Source organism: Eretmochelys imbricata, chromosome 3 (genome assembly GCF_965152235.1).
Source record: "Eretmochelys imbricata isolate rEreImb1 chromosome 3, rEreImb1.hap1, whole genome shotgun sequence".
NCBI lineage: Eukaryota > Metazoa > Chordata > Testudines > Cheloniidae > Eretmochelys > Eretmochelys imbricata.
The window spans coordinates 133,549,408-133,567,090 of NC_135574.1; the positions used below are offsets into that span (position 1 = coordinate 133,549,408).

Below are 17,683 nucleotides of genomic sequence, written 5' to 3' on the forward strand. Positions count from 1 at the left end.
TAAACACCAGTACTTTGTAAACATGTTATATTGACAAACTAGCCCCAATTCACAATGCAAGGAGAACAAATAAACATTTACTGTAGATTTATTAGCTAATAAGCTTTGTTCATTTTTCAATCTGGGAGGCAAGATGAGAAAATTCAGGACAGACTACAAAAAGTTATAAGCCCTATTCCCCAAGCCACTAAACTCATCTCCATTGCACTGCTGATAGTCTGAATAACATAGTCTGCTCACATTCTCAGACAGGCACTGTAGTTATCAGATGAATGCAGAACTTTCTACTGAGGATTCATATTAAAGGAAACCTTTTAATTCTGAAACACAGAGAAGGAAGGAAGTTTTCTATAATTTCATTTTATCTGCTGATGACGTCTTTAAATTCCATTTTTAAGTGTTCTACTTAAATAGATGAAACACATCAAAATCACAAAGATTATCAAGTGCTACTTTACAAGATTAGACAAGTGGTTTAAGAAGGTCCTTAGACACTACAAATGATTCCAGCAAAGACAGATGGAAGAGCTGCATTCTAAATCAGAAGAATTTTACTAACCCTGTACCATGCATGTTTTCCACTTGATGAAGACTCGATTCAATAACTGGTGTCAAAGCTTCAAATTCTTCCACAAACAATGCTTTGCACATGCCCCAGATTTTCTTGAGAGCTACTAATGCATAAAGTCGAACACTGAAATTGTGGTTAAAACACCACTGTAGAACAACAAGAAGGGCTTTCTTCAAAATTGGTTTCTAGAAAGGGAAAAATATTCTTTAGTTTACATATTTGACTCATCACAGCATTTTTCCCCTGGAGAGCATAAGAAACAGTTTGGGATTGTGAGATAAGAACAGTGTTCTGCTAAAATGGTCAGTACTGAAATACCTAACACAGTTTCATTGAATAGCAATCTTTAGGTTTCAGACTTAACAACCCATTCACATGAATGGAACAGTTCACATCTCTCAGAACCAAAAGCTTGTCTGTACATTTAGTTATTCAGAAATGAATTAACTCCATATGTGGACACTTTTATTCCAGAAAGAGGGTGCCTTTCTCCTGTTTAGCTTAATTAGCCTATTAAAAAACAAATACAACTCTTATCTATAAATGTTTAAACTTCATGTTGGCTTTCATTTTTAAACACACCAAAATATTATTGACTATTTGTATTACCATGGTACCCAGAAGCCCTAGTCACGGGCCAGGAGCCCATTGTGTTAGATGCTTACACAGAAAGAATGTGCAACGTAAGTATAAGACAACAGATAGATACATTCAGCTAGACAGGAAGTACCAGGAAACAATGAGACAATATTGGTCAGCATGATAGATAGGCTGTGATTTCAGCACACCACTGGCCTAACCATTGTCACGTTTCTTTGCAGACATCACAGGAAAGAAGAGTTTTGAAGGAAAACAATGAGGTTGCTTTGAGGGTGATTATGGGGAACTCCTCACAAGCCTGCCATCTTCTCCTGGAGGTCTGCATCAAGCAATTAGTTAAATGGACAATGTCAACTTGAAATCTAATCAGTTTAAAAAAAATGAGTTAAAAATAGTCTCAGGTACTATACCATTCACTAAGTTCTCATGCGATTGTGGTTTTAAAAATCACCTTTTTCTATTTTTTAAATAAACGTATCTCTCTCCCCTCTTGCTGTGTGAAAACTCTCACACAAACTATAGAGGAAACCAACGTATTACCGGGGTGTGTGGAGGGGTGTGTGTGAGAGTAAAACTGACTATACACAAAGTGACCAAACTGGAAAAAAAATACCCCAGAATGTATGTTTTTCCTTCAACCAGTTTCAGCTCAGTAATGTGAAATGCCAACTGTAATATTAGTTAATGTTTTTCAGACATAGGTGTGATTCTGAAGTTGACAATGTTCCTTTAATAAGCACAATTACTTTTACATATGGTCCAAAACAGAGAAGAGGACAGAAGGCAGAAGTGTGTGTAGGTTTCTGCTCCATAAGAAACACAAAAGGATGGGGTAGGGCAAATAGCTAAGCTAGGCTCAGAAATTTAATGGAACATCACACAATACTATCTAAAACATTAAACCATAAAACTGAAAGGGCACAATCAGATATTAAAAACACACTAAACACACACGTTAAAAAAAAAAACTTTCACAACCATATCTTCAGGGTTGATTTTGTTTTTCTCTGATTTCCTTTGGCCATTTCTTCCTTAAATTTAATATTTAGGACAATAAGGGAAGAGCTTTATTTAAGTTTGATAGTCTAACACTGATTAACTTGATCCTGACAACTTATACAAACAGGCCACTGAAGACAGCAGGATTACTTATACGAGTAACGGTTTGCAGGGTTGGTCTGTATGTGCATTTGGACTTTTATCCTGTACAAAAGACTCCAGAAGTCATCTAAACTAGTGTTACAATGAGCACAGGAAAAGTTAACATTTGACAATTTTAGAGAGAGACTGACTAAATTACTAGGGAAATAAACATTTCCAAGATTCCAATAAACTATTACAAACAATTTTTTAAAATCCCTATATAATGCAATTGTGAGCATCCCTTTAAATGTTTGTTCTGGTTTTCTGTAATTTGAACTTACCTTCTCAGAGGTATTTTCAAGAATAATGTCAAAGTGAGACAACACGGATAAAAATGTACAGATGCTAGTTTTAAGCTTTTCTTCACCCTGAAGTGAACACAATGTAATCAATGGAAAAACGTTATATCTGTACCTTTTTGTATTTCACGAAGTGTTCTATAGACTCCAATTATAGCTACAGGCTTTGTAGCCACAATGACCATTATACTGGAAAAACATGTTTCCATTAGCAACACTTATTACAAAAATTAAGTAATTTTGTACAAGAATATGGTTTTAGTTATTCATATTGTTATCACTTTTGTAAAATATTTTAACCAATAGTAACTATACTATGGTATATATGAAATAGGCTGCATTCCCAGTTAAGTCTAGATAAAAAAAATATCACAACAATTTGTCCCTCTTCAAAGAAAAGCAAAGAGTGAAAACGACTCATCGGAATTGAATGAGCTAGGAAACTGAACTGTTTTGTTACTTGCAGTGGTAGTTGCTGTGTAACAGGGTGGAAACACATTGACAAGACAGCATGGGAAAGCTTGCGCTACTGTTACTTTTGGTATACCTGTTCTGTGGAAAAATAAGGAGGATTTGGTTTCCTATGTGGCCATTCCAGTACCTTCCATATTCCACTAGTAAGGTCAATTTCAAAAAATAAATTAATTGAAAAACATTCAAAAAAAGAAAAATGCTCCCAAAGTTTAGGGAGTCTTGGAGAAGAACTACATCATGCTTCACAGATGTAAGTGATATGCAGTGCTAATAATTCAGAGTTTAAGGCCAGAAGAGACCAGTAGATCCCCTAGCCTGACATCCTGTATATCAAAGTTCCCTACATTTCATCCAGTTACCCCTGTCTTGAGCCCAATAACTCATGTTTGAATAAAGTATTACTTATATTTTGCTAAAGCTTATCTTATAGAAAGGCATCCAGACTGGATCTGAAGACTTCAAGAGAAGGAGAATCTATTACTTCCTTTGGTAATTTGTTCCAAAGGTTAATCATCCTCACTGTTTAAAAATGTGTACCTAATTTCTAATCTGAATTTGTCTGGCTTCAGCTTCCAGCCACTGGTTCCTGCCTTACTCTGCTACATTAAAGAGCCTCATGGTACCTCATATTTTCTCCTGTAAAAGTACTTATACATAGTAATCAAGTTGCCTCTCAATTGCCTTACTGATAAATTAAACAGATTGAGGTCTTTAAGTCTCTTAGTGTGACGCATTTTCTCCAGTCCTCAAATAATTTTTGTGATTCTTTTCTTTACCATCTCCAATTTTTCAACACCCTTTTTAAAATGTGGACACCAGAATTGCATACAGTATCACAGTATTGGGTTTTATCAGTATTGTGTACAGAAATAAAATCACCTGCATATTCCTACTCCCTGATTATACTTCCAAGGATCACATTAGCTCTTTTTGTCACAGCATCACATTGGGAGCTCATGTTGAGTTGTTTGTCCACTAAGACCCCTAAATCCTTTTCAGAGTCTCTGTTTTCCGGTCCCCCATTCTGTAGGTACGGCCTTCATTCCTTGTTTCTAAACGTACAACTTTGCATTTGGAGTATTCAAATATATTTTGTTTGAACAGGTCCAGTTTACCAAGCAATCCAGATCACTCTGGATGACTGCCCTACCCACATTATTTACAACTGTGCCAATCTTGCACATTTTATCAGCAATGATTTTATATGTATTTCTAGAGCACTGACTAAAATGTTGAGTAGTGTCACACATGCAAAAACCCACTAGAAACACCCCCTTTCAATGATGATTCCCCAATGACAACTACTTTTTGAGATCTCTCAGTGAGCCAGTTCTTAATCAATTTAACATGTGCTTATTGTATAATATTAATTTTTAAATTCAGAATGTCATGCAATACTAAGTCAAATGCCTTAGAAAAGTCTATTATATCCACTCAGTTATGCAGCTACCATTGTCAACCAAGTTTGTAATTTCAAAGAGTGAAATCGGGTTTGTTTGACAAGCTCTATTTCCCATAGAAACATTATGACTGGCATTAATTACAGGCCTAGTCTTTAATTCTTTGTCAGTTAAATCCTGTATGAACTTTTCCATTATTCTGCCTGGTATTGATGTCAAGCTAACCAACCTATGGGTTATCCCACTTTTCCTTTTTTATAATGGCACATTAGCACTCTTCCAGTTTTCTGGAATTTCTCTGGTACTCCACAATTTATTATAAGTTAACATCAGTAGTTCAGAGATCTCCTCAGTCAGCCTTTTGATGATTTTTGGATGCAAATTATCTGGGCCTACTAATTTAAAAATGTTTATCGCTAATAGATGTTATCTAACATCCCCTTCAGCGATGAATGGACTAGAAAGTATGTCTTCATCCCCATAGGATACAAGTACATCCTAAAGGTTTCAGAGTAACAGCCGTGTTAGTCTGTATTCGCAAAAAGAAAAGGAGTACTTGTGGCACCTTAGAGACGAACCAATTTATTTGAGCATGAGCTTTCGTGAGCTACAGCTCATGAAGTGAGCTGTAGCTCACGAAAGCTCATGCTCAAATAAATTGGTTCGTCTCTAAGGTGCCACAAGTACTCCTTTTCTTTTTGCAAGTACATCCTACTTCTTTCCAAATATAGAACAGAAATATTTACTGAACACTTCTACCATAGATCTACCATCAAGATTAAAATAAATATTTACTTAATTTGTACATTTTGTTTGTTAACTGCTTTTTCCTTCCCTCAAGATGGTGAATTTTAAGAACTTTTTTAGCAACACATGAAAATGCAAAATATCTTGAAAGACAAAAAGTGAACAATATTCAAAATTGGTCTCCAACACTCATAACTGGGTAACATGATGCTCAGCAAAAACAGCCACATTAAAAGCTGTAATTTATAAATGAGAATATTACTTATATGACACATGCACTTCACAGATGACACAACTTAGATGGGGAAACAAATTCGACTTTTTAACCCCTTTGTACTTCCAAGATTTGGGTCTTGTCCAAAGGCTGGCATGGCTCCCACAGTAAGACAGAGGAGTTCCTATGGCTGTTTTAATTTACAGTGCCTTCTATGACTTTTTGTGGAGCCATCCCACGTCCCGTCATACCCCTGAAAGCCCCTATGTTGGTGGCTGCCAGGAGGGGTGTTACTGGGCTGTTACACCAACACTAGTCTTCCTGGAGAACCACAGCGAGCATGGGGATTTCCAAGCTGGAGGCATCCATGCGAGTTACAGCCCCCTCTCACACCAAAGTATCGTATCAGAGTGCAGCACAGAATCAGATTCTGTGGGTTTGATCCTGTGTTCTTTAAGCACTCAAAACACGTACTGACTTTAAGGAAAATTATGGATGCACAAGCAATATTGCACTAGATCCCATGTATGTGAGAAGACATCTTATATTTGTTCAAATTAAACACATTATGAATGTCAAAATTCTTACTTACATGGCAGAAACAATTCCAGAATTTTTCAAGAAACTGGGGGTATCTGTTTAGAATCAAGATGATAATCCATTCTATTAAGTATTTTATGGATGCTTGATTGTTACCAAATCCAGCCTGAAAAATCTTGTCAAGAGTCCCAGTCAAAAAATTCTGAGCAAAATAAAATTAACCCCCCCATTGATTAGTCATCTAAAGTTTCATCAATAAATTTCAAAATCTTGCTAAACTACAAAAAACAAAAACTTTACTGTCATTTGTTCCTCAAATCTTGTTTGAAACACTTTGGAACAATCAAAGCAACAATATTTAATAGGTACATTTAATATATATATATATATGCTACATGTTCACCAATGTGGGAAAAACTCTACTTTGTAGGGAGATGCTGAAATATCTGGGGCCAAAAAGAAATACGCTGTAGAACTGCTGCTTTTGTCCCCCCTGCCCTATCCTGCCAAACATGTTAATTTCAACACACAGCAGAAGGTGGTCCTTTATTTTTCACTGAGAGGTAGCAAGGAAGTGCTGTGGTTTTTTAAAAAAATTACTACTGTATTAACAAAATACCTTATTTTCAAAACAACTGTTTTAAATAACCAATTCATATGAAGTGGGAATAAAGAGAGAGTATCTTTTGAACTTTTATATTATTAAAGATTATATTGCTGTGCCAGAATTTAGGTCATCACTATAACTGTCCTAAGAATGAATATAACACCTGTACAATTCTTTCAATGGCTTCTTTCAATTCATTCCATGCCAGGCACTGTGTTTTTAAGTGCATTATGACAGATTATCCAAACAATGCAATAGATTCCATTAGGAAGAAAAATAAATGAAATTCAAACAAGCACCAAAGGTTTAGAAAAGTAAATCCTAAACATTCTGAATATTTTAAATAGTAATATTTTTATTAAATGAAAACTAGAATCAGCAATCTGTCCATGATATTTAAGGGCACAAATCACTATTGTATCTAGGTGTTGGCTATACAGAATTTAAAGACTAAATGTTGCAAATGGATCCAACCTGTTCACATCCAGACCTACTGACATCAGTTGGGCTTCATGTAGGCACAGGGGTGCACCCATGTGGATCCATTTGCAGGATCCAGCGTTAAGACAGCACATACAGATAACTGTATTAGTCAGCCTTCATGTAAATAAATTAACAATCAAATCTGTTGTAAGGTACATAAGTGTTACAACTAATATTTTGTCTTTCTAGAAAAATTTATCTTACATGAGAGTTCACGTTGCAGGAATGAAGTTTATATTACACTGGACTTTTGGATGCCAAGTGCAAATATAGAGCAAATATTTATGAAATTGCCTATTCCATTTAATATATTCAATTTTGTGTAACAAAATTCCTATTACATAATTAGATTCTATTAAAAATAAAAGCAATTATATAATTATAATTATATAATAAAGGTACTACCTGATCAAGTTTTGGAAAAATAACTAGCAGCGTTTGCCACAACCGATTTTTAATTCTGTGTTGTAAAGAGTTCACATAGTAGCGTGTTCTAGATTTGGACACCAATTCATCCTGAAAACAAATTCAAAATACATGTAACAAGTCTTTAAACTTTTAAAATTTAAAAAATGGATTAAATGGTAGGTATAAGTGGTCTCTTCAATAGCTCTTCAAGTATTATTCTGAAATGTATTGTTTTTTTAGAATTAATTTTGAAATCCACACACAAAAAGTAACTGAACTTAGCAAGGATACTAAGTAAAATTAGAAGGTCATTCTTATCTTAATGTACAAGCATACAGATCTTGTGTGCTGAGATGAGACTTCATTAACTTGAAAGAATGTGTCCAAAAGATTATCCAAAAACAGCACTTCCAGCATACAAGAAATTAACAGAAAATGCAGCATAAACAGAAACATGGATCCCAGTTTTCAAATTAGATTGCCTAAACTAGGGCATTCAAATTGACATTTAGTTGTATAAAATAAGTATTAAAGCTCCTACTTGCAGATATGAATATCCAAATGAAGAAACATATGCTCTAACTACTTAGTATCCAAATTGAAATTTGGGATTAGTGTTTTGATAATACTATAAACACTGCAATAATTCAGTTCTGGAGTTTGGCTCAGCTTGTAACTGCAGTTCTAGACAACAATAGATACAAATTGGAGTTCAGCAAAAGAAACATGTTTGTATGAGAGAAAACAGGTCAAAAAAATCAAATATTAAGCAGCTGTCAATACAACACACACTAATTTAACTTTAGATCAGGCAGGTATTTCCCTACATATTCTCCTTTCCACTTATCAAAATATTTGACTGTAAGTATTTCCTTAACTTTTTTGTTTGTGCGTGTAGTACTCTGGAGGTTCAATTTGGATGTTATTATCATAACATGAACAAACTCATAATTTATTTACGGTTTTGTTTGTTCGTTTTGTTCTATTTTAGATTTAAGAAATAAAGAATGCCCATATGAAATCTGTAGGCACCCTAGAGATCAAACTAATGTCATTAAACTCACAACAGAATTGTAATATGTGCCCCTTGGTACGTCTACACAGCAAAGAAAAACCCATGGCTGGCCTGTACCAGCTGACTCAGGCTTGTGGGGCTCAGGTTGTGGGGCTGTTTCATTGTTGTGTAGTAGACTTACAGGCTCAGACTGGAGCCTGAGCCCTGGGACCTTCCCACCCTGCAGGGTTCTACAGCTCCAGTCCAAGCCTGTAAGTTTACACAGCAATGAAAGAGCCCCACGAGCCCAAGTCAGCTTGCACGGGCCAGCCTCAGGTGTCTAGTTGCTGCGCAGACATACCCTTAGTGGGTCACTGGCAGTAGGGATTGAATCTGACACACCTGTGGACCTAAATGCATGAGCAGCCTCTACTGTCTGAGCTGAAAGACCCATCTCTGTTAGCTCAAACTTCAGTGTGGTTCAGCCACTAGAAGTGGACACAGAGGCACACTATCAGTTATGTAATGACTACCATCCAGCAGCATTAAATATTCATACAAAATAAATTCAGCCAGCCAATAAATCAAAGGAACTGCCCCCACCCTCTTATGCCCTTAACTTTCTTCCCAATCCCTCTGTGTCAAATAAGTGGTTTTTCTGCATGTCCAGATGGTCATAAAATTTGGGCTCTTTCAGATTTTGGGAAGGAGCAAGCTGAGTCTTGAGACCCTCAAGCAGCAGCCCTCCTCTTTTATAGCAAGGGGAATCCAGGTCATGTGCCTCTGCTGACTGCAACTGTGGCAGTATGTCAGAAGAAGAGAGCTGTCTCTTCAGATAACATAAGAGTTAAATACAGACCAAATAAATACAAGCGAGCCCTATGCCAAATGGGATTTAATTCTGGCACAAGGGTCCTTGGAATCTGCGGCAAGTTCTTTTCATTTTCTATAAAACATAAAACTAATTGAATTAAATATGAAATTATGGAATACAACCAGGGCAGTAGCCTGTGTATTATTTATTTTGATATTAAATTCACTTTATTTTATACTGTGCTCCCATTTGCAGTTTTTAAGTTTCCATGCATTTTTGAATTCACAATGCATAATTGCTCTGCAGAAGTTGTCTATGGGGAAGGTGGTGACTTTGGCAGCTGGGTAAGGAACCGCCGAAGTTTCTGGCACAAGGAAGGAGGGGGTTTAGTACTGTGAGGTAAGTACATTAGCTGGACGTGTCTCATAAAAGTGATCAGCAGTGAAATAACTAACAACTTTGACACTTAAGGCTGGGTTTTTCAAGAGACCTATAGGGAGTTAAATGCTTAACTTCCTTGAATTTCAATGTGAATTTAACACCTAATTCCCTTAGGCTCTTTTGAAAATCCCAGCCTAAACTAACATCTTTAGATTTTATATTTAACCACCATTGAAATGAATAGGGCAACTAATATATCTCAGAACTAATGTTTCAGCCTATCCCCAGGAAAGGAAGACAACACTGCATTGGTTGTACTTGATTTACATTTTCTTCACACAAGTGAGCAATATGATTTTTTTTAAATTGATGCTTAGATTATGGGGCACAATATTATGGCAAATACTGGATTGTTCAGCTATGTCCACAATGGTAAATGCACAGGGCTTGAGTTACAACAAAGTTAAGCAAGTATTTTATGGATGAGAAAACCAGTACTTTCAGCATAAATTTTAAAATCTGAGGTCAGATTCTCAGCTGGAAGAAGTTGAAACACCTTCACTGAAGTCTCTGGAGTTATGCAGATTTCCACTAGCTGAGAATCTGCCTCTTGATTTGCAAAAATACTCACAAGCAACTCTGACATCTAGGCCAACTGCAGGAATGTTCATGCCAAGCAAATGTAAAAAGAGGCAGGATTATGGACAAAAAGAGTTTATTTTAAAATCTGAATTAATATTAAGATGGTTTTTACTCTAGTAATTGAGGGGGCTAGAGGGACATTGGGACTGGAAGAAAGAAGTGGGGTTAGATGTCCCTGCCAAACGTCATTGAATCGGTAGATAAGTAATTTGTTCATAGAATCATAGGATTGGAAGGGACTTTTGAGAGGTCTTCTAGTCCAGTCCCCTGAACTCAAAGCAGGACGAAGTACTACCTAGACCATCTCTGACAGGTGTTTGTCTAACCTGCTCTTAAAAATCTCCAGTGGTGGAGATTCCACAACCTCCCTAGCAATTTATTCCAGTGCTTAACTACCCCGACAGGAATTTTTCCCCAATGTCCAACCAAAACCGCCCTTGCTGAAATTAAGACCAATGCTTCTTGTGTTATCCTCAGAGGTTAACGAGAACAATTTTTCTCCCTCCTCTTTGAAACAATCTTTTATGTACTTGAAAACTGTTATCATGTCTTCCCTCAATCTTCTCTTCTCCAGATTAAACAAACCATATTTTTTCAATCTGCCCTCATAGGTCATATTTTCTAGACCTTTAATCATTTTTGTTGCTCTTCTCTGGACTTTCTCCAATTTGTCCACATCTTTCCTGAAATGTGGAGCCCAGAACAGGACACAATACTCCAGTCGAGGCCTTATTAGTGCAGAGTAGAGCTGAAGAATTACTTCTCATGTCTTGTTTACAACACTCCTGCTAATACATACCAGAGTGACGTTTGCCTTTTTTGCAACAGTGTTGTTACACTGTTGACCCATATGTAGCTTGTGGTCCACTGTGACCCACAGAGACCTTTCCACAGTACTCCTTCCGTAGGCAGTCAATTCCCATTTTGTACATGTACAACTGATTGTTCGTTCCTAACTGGAATATTTTGCATTTGTTCTTATTGAATTCCATCCTATTTACTTCAGACCATTTCTCCAGATCATTCTGAATTTTAATCCCATCCTCCAAAGCACTTGCAACCCCTCCCAGCTTGGTGTCATCTGCAAAATTTTCAAAGCGTACTCTCTATGCCATTATTTAAATCATTTATGAAGATATTGAACAGAACAGGACCAGAACTGATCCTTGAGGGACTCCCCACTGGATATTCCCTTCCAGCTTGACTTTGAACCACTGATAACTACTCTCTGAAATTCATCTGGAATTTTAGTTTATATGACAATTTTACAAAGCTGAAAAATAAAACAAGTGATAGTTCAAAATAACACCCAAAGGATTGCACAACAAAACTCAGGAATGGAGCTACCAAGCTGGCTTTCAATCACTTTTGCGCTGTTCTGATCTTGAACCAGCTGTGCGCTAGTCTAGTCACCTAACAGGACATAGAGCAGCTTAAAGTCTACTCTAAATTACACCAGCTGCCAATAGCCCTAAGGGGATGTCTCAGTAGCCAAGGATTGCTGGAGTGCATGGAAGCCCTGGGCCAAGGCCCTACACCAGACACAGGAAAGGGATTGCCTTAGGAGCTTACATGTCCGTGGAGGATCTCCCTATGCATGGGCAGATGATCCTCTCATGACAGCTATGGAATACTTTGTGCCAGGACTGGAGGATAGAGTAACCATAGGATAGCTGAAGATGGGGCCTTCCACCCCCATCCTCCAAAACTTTATTTTTATAAGCCAAACCTCTTAGAAATGCTTACAAATAACCTAGAGTTTATTGGACATGAAATATATTAGGCAACACAGTAGAAGGCAAGGGAAACCCAGCATTTTCAACACCACCAAGCCAAATACAAATTCTCAAGACAATGATGCTTATGTTTTAAATATGTGCAATGAAAAAAACAGCCCAGCACAAATGGAGCAACAAACCTGAGACTTGCCACTGTTACTTCCTCAGTTCTGGCTGAATAAAACTCTAATCTCATCCTCAAGCAATAATATAGCCAGGAATATTCAAATCACACTGACAGGTCTTGTGGTGGTAAAAAGATATTATTTATTGGACAAGGAAGTCAAAGCTAGAGATGCTTTAAAAAAAAAAAAGATTTTGACCGTTCTATAATACCCTTTTGAATGGTGAGTACCTTATATTTCAACTAATCAGTATGATACCAACATTGTGTATATTAAACAAAAATAAAAATTTACTTTATCAAGTAGTTTGATGACAAGGTCTTCCATAAACATCTTGTGCAATGTATTTGATCCATCCAACAAGCATAGGAATTTGACGGCACAAACTCGCACATAATGGTCATCTCTGTTTGTACTGTAAAGGCATGTTAATGATAGGTTATGCGACTACCCTGTCACTTCAGGAAATTAATTATGCCTGCAGAGTTGGGTAATAAATAGGTCCCTACCAAGTTCACAGCCATGAAAAATGTGTCACGGACCCTGAAATCCGGTCTCCCTCCACCCCACCCCACGCCGGTGAAATCTGGTCTTTTGTGTACTTTTACCCTATGCTATACATATTTCATGGAGGAGACCAGCATTTCTCAAATTGAGGGTCCTGACCCAAAAGGGAGTTGCAGGGGGGTAGCAAGGTTATTTTAAGGGTTTGCGGTATTGCTACCCTTACTTCTGCACTGCCTTCAAAGCTGGGCAGCCAGAAAGCAGCGGCTGTTGGCCAGGCGCCCAGCTCTGAAGGCAGCACCCCGCCAACAGCAGCACAGAAGTAAGGGTGGCAATACCATACCATGCCACCATAGGTGCCAACTCCATGGGTGCTCCGGGGCTGGAGCACCCACGGGGAAAAATTGGTGTGTGCTCTGCACCCACTAGCAGCTCCCCGCCCTGCCCCAGCTCACCTCCGCTCTGCCTCCTCCCCTGAGCACGCCGCATCCCCGTTTCTCCCCCTAGCTCCCAGTGCTTGCTGCCACGAAACAGCTGTTTTGCAGCAGCAAGCAGTGGGAGGGAGGGCGGAGGAGAGGGAATACGGCGCGCTCTGGGAAGAGGCGGGGCCGGGGTGGGGATTTGGGGAAGGAGTCCAACAGGGACACGGAGGGGGCAGAGTTGGGGGTAGAGACTTTGGGGAAGGGATTGGAATGGGGGCAGGGCAGGGGCAGTGTCGGCGTGGGGCCAGGGGCAAGCACCCACCGGCGCTGGGAAAAGTTGGCACCTATGCATGCCACCCGTACTTCTGCACTGCTGCCTTCAGAGCTGTGTGGCCGGAGAGTGGCAGCTGCTGACTGAGGGCCCAGCTCTGAAGGCAGCAGAGCAGAAGTAAGTGTGGCAATACCATACCATGCCATCCTTACTTCTGCGCTGCTGCCAGCCGTTGCTCTGCCTTCAGGGCTGGGCTCTTGGCCACAGCTGCTGCTCTCCAGCTGCCCAGCTCTGAAGGCAGCAGAGCAGAAGTAAGTGTGGCAATACCATACCATGCCATCCTTACTTCTGCGCTGCTGCCAGCCGTTGCTCTGCCTTCAGGGCTGGGCTCTTGGCCACAGCTGCTGCTCTCCAGCTGCCCAGGTCTGAAGGCAGCGTCGCCACAAGCAGCTGCACAGAACTAGGGTAGCAGTACTGCAACCTTCCCTACGATAACCTTGCAACCCCCGCTCCACAGCTCCTTTTGGGTCAGGACCCCTACAATTACAACACCCTGACATTTCAGATTTAAATAGCTAAAATCATGAAATTTACAATTTTTTAAATCCTATGACTGTGAAATTGACCAAAATGGACTGTGAATTTGGTAGGACCCTAGTAATAAATGTTCCATTTACAAAACAGTGACTACATATGAATTAGGGTACCCTGAGACGTTTTGAGTGAGTGATCTCAACTCCAGGTTTTCATTACATTACGGACAACCGAGTATCAGGCTGTACCAAGCACTTTGTAAACTGAGAACCTCTTGGGTGAGAATGCTAAAGCAATAAGCCCCTGGAAGTGTCAAGTAAGGGCTGGTGATTATCAATGAAGTTTTTAAGCAGCTATTGAAACTAGCTAGAAATGCTATTTGGGGGCGGAGGTGCTAGGGAGGAACCATTTCCTTGGGCCTGGGTGGAAGCGTGTGTCAAGCTGCACAAAGGATAAATGTTCTGGTGGCAATAGTTTTTCATTCAAATTCCCAGCTGCAGCAATGACGGGAGGCAGAACTTGCTGTTGAATTGTGGGTATTAGACCAAACTGAAGAGTGGTCTACAACCAAAGGTGAACAGAGATCAAGACATACTGGTAATAATTAGGGCAGCCAAGAGATCAAAAAAATTAATCGCTATTAATCCCAGTTTTAATTGCATGTTCATCGGTGCAATTAAACTCCTGTTAAACAACCGTTACTTAGCTAGGTGCGCTCTCTTCAGCTGAGCGATCCCATGTTTGCAGAGGAGGGTGGATTTTACCTTAGGGACTCCACATGTGGCAAGAGAGGCGAGGCTGGTGCAGGGAGGCTGAGCTCACCAGGCCACTGTTCTCTATGGGATATCCCCAGAGGGGGATGGATGGGAACAATGAGGCACGGCACAAGCGGCAGGGCAGGGAGGGTCGGTTCCCGTCCCTGGAGCGAGGGGCCAGGTTGGGGGCATTGCGTGCACACAGGGGTTTGTCATCTAGTCGAGTCCCCTGCACTGATGGCAGGATTAAGTATTATCTAGGCAATCCCTGAATATGAACATAAATTAAAACATGTATGATTTACCAGTATTTGGGATAGAGTTTATGAACATGTTCATAAGAACTTGGCTTTGAAGAACATACAAATAATATAATTCCAACCCCCAGCAACTATGAAGGATGCAGTTACCATACATGTTAAATATTAAAAACATACCTTTCTGTGACAACATTGGCTGCACATTCATCTCCAAGATTTTCTACAAAGGCATGGACATCCTGAATGAGTCTTCTCATATGAAAAGTTATTCGAAAGAGGAAGAGAGAAAACACAATTAGATGAATAAAATATGAAAAACAAACAGATTCTAAACAGTTCACTACTTCTACATTAATTCATAATCTCAAAAAATTTAACCGAGTAGCTAAAGAGCACAAAATCCTAACAAATATAATCACACATACAAAATGAAAATCTAATTAAATGTAGGGTATTTTATACCTTTGATCTCGCCTAAATACAGTTCCAAAGACACAGGCCTCCGTGATAAGTTCACTGTAATTTCCAGCATTTGAGAAGGGATTCTCTAAAGCACCTGTGTCATCAGATGTAGGAAATAACCACGACTGACAGCAATAACTAAGCACTATATTAAAGACTCCAGTTCTTGCAGTGGACATTTCAACTAGCTTGAGTATGATCTGAGGAGGAAAAAAAAGAGATTAAAATCCTAACTCCCAACAAAATATCTTATTGCAGCTATATTGGTCCCAGGATAGGAGAAAGATAAGGCAGAGGGTGAGGTAACTTATTTTATTGGAAGTTATATACATCTTTCATAGAGCAGTTGGTCCAATACAAGATATTACCTCACCTACTTTGTCTCTTTAGATTATTTAAATGTATTTGCAGTACTGCTTCAATATGTTGGGCTTGATTCCCAAGTCAGAGATTTGCTCAGCATTGTGAAGCTGAGGGTGTCTTAGAGCCAGTTACAATTCCCTAATTCTGAGGGCCAGTAGCTTGTCAACAATTCACCCATTATGTGCATTTACTTCAATATATAAGTAAGGCTACAATTTTATCACAGAGATTGTGGAAGTCACGGAATCTGTGACTTCCGAAAACCTCCATGACTTTAGCCCACAGGTGACTGCAGGGTCCCACCACCACCCAGGACAGCCAGGAGCTGCAGGGTACCTCTGCCACCCAAGATAATGGGAGCCCCAAGCTCTGAGGCGGTGGGGGTACCTTGCAGCTACTGGCTGCCGCAGGCAGCAGGGGGAACCCAGATGCCCCTGGCCACTGACGCCAGTGGGATCCCCGCAGCTCCCCACCGCTGTGGGTGGCTGGGGGGATTCCCCCAGCTCCTGCCTGTTGTGGGTGCAGGGTACCCCACAGCTCCTAGCCACCACGGGTGCTGGGGGACTCAGAGTGGTCGCGGGGAGACCCTGCAGCTCCTGGCCAGCCTCCACAGCTCCTGGCCTCTGGCGCTGGGGGACCCCACAGCTCAGAGCTGTGGAGGAAGGGGACTCAAACTCTGAGCCCCCATGGCTGGTGCAAGCCCCTGGAGCTCCCAGCCAGGCCCCCACAACTGCCTAGCGGCTCCCCATTTTGTGATGGATATTTTTAGTAAGAGTCAGGGACAGGTCATGGGCTTCCATGAATTTTTCTTTATTGCCCATGACCTGTCCACGACTTTTACTAAAAATATCCATGAAAAAAATCCTAGCCTTATATATAAGAAATGGTTACTCACTCTGTGCATTAACTGTGGTTCTTTGAGATGTGCCCCCTATGGCTGCTCCACTCTAGGTGCACTTGCACCCCCTGCACCTTTGATCGGTGACTTCTCATAGCAGCATCTGTTCAGCCTGTGCGTGCGTATTACTCACGTCTCGTGCTCCGTGACATTGTTATACAGCATGGGCAAACTGCAGTCAGTTCCTTCTCTACTGAGAAGCTGCAGAGCAGAGAACTCCGAAGCAGAGGGGAAGGAGTGCAGGCAGTGGAACATCCATAAGGACACACATCTCAAAGAATTCACAGTTACTGCACAGAGTGAACCACCATTTCTTCTTCTTCTTCTTCTTCTAGAAGTGTCCCTTTGGGTGCACCACATTAGATGAGTACTCAGCAGTTCCCTCTAAGGAGGAGGAGGGGGCTTTGGAGTTCAGTCCAATGTTGATGAAAGTTTAGCCAAGCCAAATGCAACATCAGAAGCAGAGTATTGAGTTACTGCATAGTGCTCAGCAGACACGTGTACAACGGTCCAAACTGCGGCTCTACGTATTTCAATGATGGGAACATTTTTGAGAAAGGCTGTAGAGGTGGGAATAGCCCTCGTAGAGTGAGTCTGTATACCCCAGGGTGTTTGGAGATTAACAAATTATGCAGTCAGATGTCCACTTTGGAAGTCTTTGTTTAGAGCGTGCAGGCCCTCTTGAACAGTCTGAGATCAAGACAAATACTTTGGGAGTCTCTCTGAAAGGTTTAGTCTTGTCAATGTAGAAGACCAGGACGCCCCCGACATCAAGTGTATGTAATGGAGCCTCTTCTTTGCCTAGGTGAGGTTTCCGGTAGAAAATCGGAAGGGGAGTGGGTTGGTTTATATGGAACTCAGAAGAAATTTTTGGTAAAAACTTGGGATATGGTCGTAATATGATCTTGTCCTTGAAGGATACTGTAAAAAGAGGATATACCATAAGGGACCTTATTTCCCCAACTTGTTGAGTCAACATGGTGGCTACCAGAAA

At 40.0% G+C, this 17,683-nt stretch overlaps 1 protein-coding gene across 4 annotated transcripts in view; it reads right to left on the reverse strand.

Moving 5' to 3' along the window:
* TARBP1 (tRNA guanosine 2 -O-methyltransferase TARBP1) overlaps nt 1-17,683 on the reverse strand; it is a 98,884-nt gene that overhangs the window by 21,979 nt on the left and 59,222 nt on the right. For 3 of the 4 annotated variants that reach the window (XM_077813428.1, XM_077813430.1, XM_077813429.1), the window contains exons 18-24: nt 15,429-15,628; nt 15,144-15,215; nt 12,515-12,635; nt 7,484-7,594; nt 6,041-6,190; nt 2,596-2,682; nt 560-756 (exon numbers count right to left, since the gene is read on the reverse strand). In XM_077813428.1, the coding sequence (XP_077669554.1) occupies nt 560-756; nt 2,596-2,682; nt 6,041-6,190; nt 7,484-7,594; nt 12,515-12,635; nt 15,144-15,215; nt 15,429-15,628 (938 nt within the window). Of the gene's footprint in view, nt 1-240; nt 321-559; nt 757-2,595; nt 2,683-6,040; nt 6,191-7,483; nt 7,595-12,514; nt 12,636-15,143; nt 15,216-15,428; nt 15,629-17,683 lie in introns of all 4 variants that reach the window. The other variant, XR_013345689.1, reaches the window with a different exon arrangement.